Source organism: Achroia grisella, unplaced genomic scaffold, assembly GCF_030625045.1.
Source record: "Achroia grisella isolate CSIRO2021 unplaced genomic scaffold, CSIRO_AGI_Agris_v1 utg1179, whole genome shotgun sequence".
NCBI lineage: Eukaryota > Metazoa > Arthropoda > Insecta > Lepidoptera > Pyralidae > Achroia > Achroia grisella.
In genome coordinates, this window is record NW_026712591.1 from 271,813 (window position 1) to 281,892 (window position 10,080).

Sequence of the window (10,080 nt, forward strand, 5' to 3'; positions counted from 1 at the left end):
GAATAAATCGTAAGCGCAGGCGGGAGCATAATTCCATTATCACCCTTAAAAAATGTGAGTACTAGTTATACTATTTAAATTACAATTTTAAAAAATGTCATTATTCTAATTTCCACTTTGACATTTAGTAACATTATTATTTATAATTATGTATACATTTATTAGAATATATTTATTATTTATCTTTACATAGTATAAAAGAAAGTTGTCGCCACTGTCTATTCGTTTACGCACTTCGCTTAAATTGCGCATTTTAATGCAGTTTTCAGCAATCGATATGGTGATTCAAGAGGAAGGTTTATGTGTATAATACGCGAGTGTTATAATATAGAACAAGTTGAGAAATTTAAAGATTTGTAATGCATCTGTGCGAAGCTGGGACGGATCGTTAGTAAGTAATAAAATAACCTTTTTTATTTTTTATTAGTATCCGTACCAACACACGTCTTTTACAATCTTAGTAATAAACAATGTGGTTTGTTTTTTTAATGTATTCCTATAATATAATTCTAATATCAGCCATCCGTGGTTTCACAAGTGTGCAGTAAAGAGTATTTTTAGAGCTTACGAAATATGATATCTTTTGAACAAGTGGTAGTTTTTTTACGCTCCCCAGTGAATATAAATTATGTCATCTATCTGGATTCATATAGTGGAAATTAATTTATTTTAACGCCATCTATTGAATAATCAATAAATATCTTACCTATAACTATTATGTATAATTATATTCATAATGCAAATAAAATGTCAGAGGCAGTGATTTTAATACGTAACTAAAATGTTAACCTCTAGATGGAGTCAATACTGCTTATGTATAATCGAGCCTTAGGCAAAGCATTATGAATAAATTTATTATTGCCTGGCTGTGCCCGTGACTTCATCCGCATGGAATAGTGACCTTGGATAGCATAAAATATTTAATTCTCTTACCCAAAAAAGTCTTAATTTGGTTTCAATTGTTATTATATTTTTATTTTAAATATTAAAATTCTTTATTTAAAAACTGAACTTTCTATATCGTGGAAAGGTAATTCTTCTCCATTTCATTTAAAATATTAGTAGATAACATATAAAATATTTAGAGCTTTCATTTCATAATTATATACTACATAATATAAAATAAACAATAAATACTTTTTATCGCAGCCTGAAATGGAACAGCAAAGTCGCCAAAAATAATTAATTAAGATAACTAACAAAGGAATTAATTCATTAGATACTTTTATAATAATAATCGTCCTAATTCGTGACTTCAATATAAAAAAATATATAAAATAAAAATGCGGGTATTTTAGGAAAAAATAAAAAATCTCACATTACATTACTTTACACTTTTTTTAAAAAATATTTACAAAATTATTATAAAAAAATACTAAAAATAAATATATGCCTCAATGTTACTATAAAGCACATAGAACATAGAACACACATAGAATAACAACATAATAATTACATTAAATTGTTGTTAATTTAAATCATCCTAGTTCACATAGTGAATATGAATGAGAGTGGATGTAATTATATATTAATAACTTGTGTATGATATATGTTCAGGTTTTATTAGCTTATTTTCTATTTTCTGGCTGAGGTGGGGCAGTAGCTAGGTAATCAAGTGCTCGTTGAATGGCTTCTGGAATAGGAGGAGGTGTTGGGAGATGGGCACCTTGAGGCTGGTAACCGTTTTCATTGGCAATGTAAGTTAATTGAATATTGCCTCCATCGTCGCTGGGATACTGAAATTGTCCCTGGACTTGTATTGCAGGCTCTTCTGCTCCGACATTTTTAAGTTCGCCCTGCTCCTGGGCGACAATACCATTCCCAGTTTCATAGGAATACTGATATGAGCCATCAGGGTTGATCTGGCTCTCCTGGCGGACAATTGGTATGGGCTCATTAGCAGGACCTTGTGGGGCAGCACAAGCGACAGCCAATAAACCCAAGAATATCTGAAAATTACAAAAAGATATAAATCCAATTTGCAATAATTCCGTTAGAAACTTTCCACAGTGAATTTTATTATTTTCGTAATATTGCCAGACATTCTTCAATCACTCTACACAATTTCAAACTATGTCAACACTCAATAACTGTAGACACTATCACTGACACTTACAACGGTCTTCATGTTTATGTTTGTTTGTCGGTGAAGGCACTGAACAATATTCTTCTAACAGTGCTATATCAGTATATATATGGACGGGTCACTACGCCGCCTACCACCTCTGATGGTATTGCACCATTTGGCACGTCAGAATAAATTCGATAAAATATGTCCAAGCCTACTGTAGATATGAGCTTATATGATATGTACATGTATCATAATAGTTTAAAAGAGATACCTAACAACATTTTAAAAAGAACACACTGATAAAGAAAAGATAACTATTGATTGTAGTTATTATTAAAAAAAACTGATCTGGGTGCAAATAAAAATATTTTACATTGAACTTTTATCAATTCCTATTACTTTAGCCAAGTAGGTACGCTAACCTCGTTAGATTTCATAAACATGCGGTGCGAATTCCAAATGGGTATCATTCATAGACTGCAAAGAGACGTATTTTGTTTATCCAACTGACTGTAATTAGTGCTCGTTATAATATGCAGGATATGTATAACTATTCAAATTATAACGTTGAACGTTTATCAACAATTGCCTATTCTTTTGGAGATCTGCAGTACAGATTTTGACCTAGTTCATTATCCACTTTGAACTTTATTCCTTGTGAGAGCTTGAAGACTCCTACAAGGAATATCTTGTAAGTTTAAATATAAATTAATTACATAGTAAAATTCGTTATGAGCAGTAAAATAAATATCATTATTATGATTATTATCACTATATAATTAAGACCCTCGTACAGAAATACAAATTTTCGAATAGATATGTATGACTGAACTTTTCACTGAACTTTTAGTTGAATTATTACATTAATATTAACTAGAGATAAGAGAATCTTATTAAGTCTATCAATATATAGCCACCATGATTTATTAAATAAACGACGTAGAAAAATTATTGAAACTAGTTATTTTTGCATAAAATTAGTTATTTACAACTATCAATAATTCTGTTCTCTAATCTTCAAAAAAAAAGACTCTGACTCCGATATTAATTTGGCTTTGCTTCTTGTCTATAAAATACGTAAATAATGAACTTCAGTTATTTTTGTATAACATAGAATTTTATTTTTACTCACTACTTGTAATTATAATGTTACTATTATTTTTATGTATGTAACTTTATCTAAATGTCACTTTAAATGATGACAAATATTTGTAATATTTATAATTATAGATTGTTATGTGCTTATTATTTTTTAAGACTTATCCAAAAAATACAGTACAATACTTTAGCGACAAAACTTGTTAGACAAGGTCGTCTGACAGTCAATCAATATCATAAAATATTTATTTACAAATAAATATGCATGTAACACGTAAAAACTACTGAGGGCTATAAACTTATAAGAATTTATAATTAGATACATGACCTAAGAATTCTTTTTATTACCCGCCATCTACTATACAAACAGTGTGTTCTCAAACAAAAAATAATCGGTTTGACCTTAACGAAATTAAGAAAGTTCCAGTCTTTACTATTTTATTCAGAAATTATATACATTTATTTAATGACAAGGTATGTGGGATGGTAATTATATTGATTTCGGAAATCATGGTATACCTTTTTTGTATTTTAGTCACTACATGATATTTTGCTAACACCATGTATAGTGGACCCTGACTTTGGAGCTTTGTATGAAGGCAAAACGTTATAAGTAAACAATTGCCATAACTTATTTTATAGGTATATTTTTAATATTTGACCTTTTTCAATAACAACATAACTCTATTAAACTGTTGCGAAACCAAAGGGAATAAGTATTTTGTGATCAGTTGCACAAAAGTGCAACGATGTGGTACTTTCGTTTGATTAGAGACTAAACAATATGAATATGGCACTTAATTATTCTTTTATTATTGGCTATTTTTTTATATTCTTACATAAAGCAACAATTTTTATTTATATTACTAGTACTTGTATTATCACAATATGGCATTGTGATAATACAAGTACTAGTAATATAAATAAAAATTGTCTCTGTGGTCACGGCACTGACGACGGCAACCTGCAATACCGATACATCACCTCCTTCGGTCAGTTCGGTCAGTCTGTCTCCTTTAAGTATAAACTAATAACTTCATGAGTTTCAAGCCACACGCTTGAAACTCATAAATTAGATCTTCAGGAATTTCTACTAATCACGACACTGTAAAAAAATCAGGTATCAAAGAAGCAAGCTTTATACAAAATTGATACTTTAAAAAAGAGTACAGTTCTTACAAGCTCACGACCATAGGATTCAGGTTGTTCACGTGCGATAGCCCAGCTTTCACATCTTATAGTATTCGTAATTAAGGGTCTAACTAATCTAGAATTTTAATACGCCGCTTTACTTTTCGGTTACGTTAGACCTGGATTCCTCGCATGATGCATACATTTGTATTCATGAATGTGATTGTTTGTTATCTGGGTGCTTTCTATGTATATTCTGTATTTAATAAAAAATCAGATATGATGAAAGAAACCTGATGACCTAGACGGGTCAGAGTCGTCCACATCGTTGCAAATAATTAACTAAAATAATTAATAATTTTATTATTTGAGAGCATTATAAATTAATAATTCATATTGATATAAAATGAATATTATTAGAACATTAATTCTATTTTTGCTGTTATTTATTTGATGAAATTATCCATATTAACACAAACACACACCCACGATGTATGTATTTGGAATGCCTGAAAGGTAAGTGATAATAGAGCCATAATAAAGTCCTGAGATGTCATACCTTCGCATTCAGTAATTTCACTACTTGTCTGTATTATCGGGGTGTAGTTTTTTACAATATTGGCAAATAAGCATCTGGCTGTGAACTTTTTACGTAGTCGTCTGTGTGAAAACCTTGTATACACTCCGTGACACTCCTGGTATTTCAGGCGTCCGTAGACTACGGTAACTGTTTACACAATTACATATCTGGGTAAACAGTTACCGTAGTCTACGGACGCCTGAAACACTAGGATCTCGTCGATATGTAATTGTGAGATTATAATGACTCTAATCCTCAGTTTTATTTGTCTTTTTAAAAGTATTAAACATAAATTATTCACATTTAACGTTGGTAGATAAATATCTACATAATATTAAGTAGGATGAGAGTAATAGAGTACTCGGGACTAGTGACACCATTGCTACCAATGTACATAGGCAGATGCACCACTCCGTCATTATTCATAAAGAGAACATAAGGAAAGAAGTACATAATACGGCCTACACACGGCTCTGAAATCGAGGACAATATCGGAGCAGTGGCGGGGATCGCCCTAGATCAATTTCTAGATCATCTCGTGTGTAGAGAAACCAGGGCCGATTTCTCGTACTGGGCTAATTTTATCACCTGCTGTCAATTATTCCAATATTACATCTAAAACCAAGGGTGTCGCATGTAATCCGTTTAAGGTACCCCTATCTCAATCAATTAGTAGCATGTATCCTATCAGTAAGTCCGAAGGTATGGCCAGTATTTAATAATCTTACATGGATTATGTATATCTAAAATAAAAACATTGGCAATGATTAAGAAAAAACCGGTAGGCTAAAGTTTATTGTCCTTTTAATAATATTTTAAATAGATACGACACCACAACATTGATGTGAAATGATGTCATTTAAACGATCACGTAGTTTCCATTTTTAAATAAGTCATTCTACAAATTTGTATTATTAGATGTATATTTAAATTTATGCACTATAAAATCTATAGAATAACGTTGAAAGACAAATAGCAATAGGAAACTACAATACTAAACTAATTTGTGAAATATGTTTCTGACGTTTTCATTTAGGCTATTAATGAAATTCAATTTAGGTACTCGATTGATTTTTCAATTTATATAAATTAGGTTTCCTTTAAAATTTAGAAATGTTTTAAAAGTTTCTAAGATTTAACGACATACGATCAGTACAAGAGTATCATGATGATAAGGCAGTGATCATAATAAGTGTCAGAACGAAGACTTTCATATTTTCAACGTATTTTAAACATCCACTATGTATTTCCAAAAGGATATTAAGATATCTAATGTCTATTTAATTATTGTCAAATATTCTCCACGTTTCGTAGTACATTTTATACTTGTAAAATCTTTGTTTTCCAAAAAACTTTTTTAACAGCTATTAGATATTTTCTAGACCGAAATATTCGAGTATATTCGTGTACAAAGTTCCGTAATAATCGTTACTAACTTCATGGTATACCACCTGTAGATATAAACAGACTATGAAGGTTACGAAGCATAATATAATTCATTACGAATTTAGCCACCAGAGAAGACAAAACACGTGGCGTTTCCTATCATAATGGCTAAAGTGCTGACAACTTAGCCAGTCAACTCAACCCTCTAACTTTAATTATGTAGTGAGCCAGAACATAGTCAAAAGCAGGCTGCTTATACATTTTATATATTGTTATTGATATCGATGGCCACAGTAATCAGAGACATTATAAACTATTGTGTTAAGCATTCAGTTTGGTTATTATTAGTAACTATGTTTATAAAAAGTATGAATAAAATATAAAATAGTTATCACAAAACTTTAATTAAACAGTATAAATATAAAGTATAAAAGTATAAAATATACATCACAAAATGACTATGAGTATTTCTCTTTTTTCAGTTGACTAATTTACTGCTTTGGCTGCTCAGGTTGTGGGGGGGCAGTTGCAAGGTAGGCAAGAGCGCGCTGTATGGGCTCTGGTACTGGGGGGGCAGTGGGTAGGTGAGCGCCTTGGGGTTGGAAGCCGTTCTCGTCAGCAACGTAAGACAGCTGAATGTTGCCATTGTCTCCGGGATATTGGAACTGACCCTGCACTTCTAAAGCTTCAACGTCACCAACCTTCTTCAAGTCTCCTTTCTGATCTGCACTAATTCCATTTCCCGTTTCGTAAGAATATTGATACGACCCATCACCATTGACTTGACTGTCCTGTCGTAAAATGGGAATAGGTTCTGCTGGCGCCTGGGATCCTTGAGGAGCTGCGAACGCTACCGCTACCAGAGCTGATACTAATACCTGAAATTAATTCACATTCAATTAATTAAAATTCTCACAATTATTCTAATATTATCAATGCGAGTTTAATTTGGATCACTAATGTCTATTAGGTGTTTTATACATATACAGATTAGGTTTATTTGCATATTTATTGTTAAACCACACACACTGAAACGAGATTTATGGGTTTAAGTCACTGAACTCGACGATAACACTGCCAAGGTAAACTGTAATCCAGAGCAATCGTAGGTAATCACAGATACGATAAATCACTTACAATGGTTTTCATTGTTTTAATTGTCTTGGTAGTAGTTGAATTAGAAGATACTGTATGTCAACTGATGAAGATACATCCTGACAATTTAAATATATATACTCGGTACCACAACACCACCTCCTTGCATTACTAATTTCACAATACACGGTGACGCAAAATCTGTGAAATAAGTAAACAGTAGATGCATTACCTCTAAGCGTAATGTCATATTGGCGGGGCGCGATGTAATGGTTTGTCACTTATCAACAAAGCTAACATTTTTCTCATTTGTTCCATCACGGTCTCGTAGAATGCACTTCTCAAAAATCTTTCCAATAGATATTTTATTATTTCTAAATTTGAACACCAAGCAAACCTCGTAATATTAAAGTTTACGTAGGTAGTAGTAACTTGTACTACGCGTATAGTAATTCGTGATTTTTGCTCTGTCAGCATGACTATGTATACATGAATGTCTGTAGTCATGCAGATACAGCAAAACATCTTAAGTATGGGTAGAAAATAAATTCGGATATTACTTACCTTCGGATACTCATGCATACAATTGTTACTCATTGATAAAAAAACCTTCAGTATTATTTTAATACTTCCAATTAATCATGTATAGTAGACAAAAAAATATTATAATATTTAAACCGCCAAATATTCAGAATTAAAGAGAAGATACAATGATACTAATATCAAAGCAGTGATAGGGAGATCTAGATCGCTTCAAAGATCGTTTTGTGTTACGTGATACGATATAGGAGCGATTTCTCATAAAGCGCCATCAAGCTGATTTTATCCGGAACATAACCGCACCTGAATCTCGTTATTGTGTTGATTGTGTAGATTTTCATGTTGCGATTTTAGTTTGTTGAGTTTTGTTGAGTTTTGTTAAAATTTAAAACGCTAATCTGCATTATACATGCTACATTACACCTATAATATATTTAAATCTATATTGTACATATTGTACAACTGCTACTGAACGATTATTGTAAAATTTGACATATTTTCTTTATTCACGGATTATATAAATAATAAATTTATAATAATAATAAATTTTATTAAGCCATAATCATGTACAGGTATATATCCATTTTTTATAAACAATATGTTGTGATTGTATGAGCAATAAGTATTTATATTATCTAGTTTCACATTATAATGAAATGAAATACATTTTGCTAGTTATACACGACTCACACCAATGGAATTCTTAGAATCAATTTAAATTGTTGACGTCGTGGTGAACGCAATGCGTTCATTAAATACATTCATTAAATAGGCTAGGTAGCCTATTTAATGAAGGCATTAAAATGATTATTTGAATGGCACTACTTATTTTTTAACTCTTTTGTTATATATTTATACGTCCTAAATCACAATCGTTAATTTCAAATGTCCAATCTCTAAATCAATATCTGCTATTAAACTAAGTTTTATTTTTCTTTTAAGCGACTTACTTCTTTTACGTGAATGTCTCAAAACACGCCCATAATTAAAAAGGATTTGTAGGATTTTTATGAATAAGCGAGTTTCTGTTTTCCAACATCCATTTCTCGAAAAAACTTACTGTCTTTTAAAGAATTATTAAATCCTTAGATTCAATAATACCTACATAATACAATTATGAAATTCATACTTGAACTTCCACAGTAGAAATCTTTATGGGATCACTATTGTAATTTATTGAATTGTAAATGTTATCTCTTGGGAATGAAAGCAATGTCAGGATAAATTAAGTATCTAATTGTTATTCAATGAAATGGGTTGAATGTACTATTGACTAAAATAAAATTTATTATTTCAGTATTATAATTGTCTGTAATTTATAAATGAAATACACCATTCATTAACATAAATAATCCCTACAGTAATATCTTTTATGACATCTAAAATCAGTTAAAGTAATTATAGCTACTATATCGCTATCCATTATTTTATTTGAATACGATAATAGAATGCAAAAAATCCTTGCGGGTTCAGGTGAAAGTTCGCATACAATAGCTAAAAATCAAATCACAAGATGGTTAAAATTGACAAGCTTGCATCATAACATCATTGTCAAAATATTGCGTTATCCTATGATGTCACTAGAAAACTTTACTGTCCTTGGAAATCGTTGTCTGGGTTTCTTAAAACTATATTTCTATGCTGAATATTCAAATTATTGTATAGTTAACCTTTAAACTGTGTAAAGAAGTAATGTAAATAACACCACATACACACACTGGATGCACACCAACTTTACTTTGTGCTGACAATGGAGGTGAAGTTCACGACGAATATTCGTGATACCATCCTTTCTACAATATATTATAGGTAAATACGTGGACTTTTTACGTATCAGATTTCAATAAAGCAATAATACGCCATTATTCCTTACAAAGAATCCAAGGTTATCTTAAAAATTCCTTACACTCAAAAAACATTTTTAATTAATAATTAATTAGTACGAAACCGACAGCATAAACTCTTGTAAAATATAGAATAACAATATAGGTGTCATTATTTATTTACAATAAGTAATGACACCTGATAATGTTCCGTGCATTAAAGAGTCGACTGTTGCTGGGTGAACAGAACGGTTTGGGTTACGGTTGTCCAAAAACTATTTTAATATCATTACTACTAACGGAAAAATAAAGTGTAGTTATATACCTACAAACTTTGCAAACAACTTGCAATACAA

General features: G+C 30.9%; 2 protein-coding genes across 2 annotated transcripts; both read right to left on the minus strand.

The window, feature by feature from the left end:
- Window positions 1–1,568: 1,568 nt before the first annotated feature.
- LOC131853241 (larval cuticle protein LCP-17-like) lies at window positions 1,569–2,128 on the minus strand. Its single transcript, XM_059204086.1, has 2 exons — window positions 2,117–2,128; window positions 1,569–1,949 (listed from the first exon to the last, which is right to left on the minus strand). Exons 1-2 carry the CDS (start codon window positions 2,126–2,128, stop codon window positions 1,569–1,571), a joined length of 393 nt encoding a protein of 130 aa, XP_059060069.1.
- Window positions 2,129–6,742: 4,614 nt separating this feature from the next.
- Window positions 6,743–7,467, minus strand: LOC131853203 (endocuticle structural glycoprotein ABD-4-like). Its single transcript, XM_059204040.1, has 2 exons — window positions 7,404–7,467; window positions 6,743–7,144 (listed from the first exon to the last, which is right to left on the minus strand). Exons 1-2 carry the CDS (start codon window positions 7,413–7,415, stop codon window positions 6,758–6,760), a joined length of 399 nt encoding a protein of 132 aa, XP_059060023.1. The 5' UTR covers window positions 7,416–7,467; the 3' UTR covers window positions 6,743–6,757.
- Window positions 7,468–10,080: the final 2,613 nt, after the last annotated feature.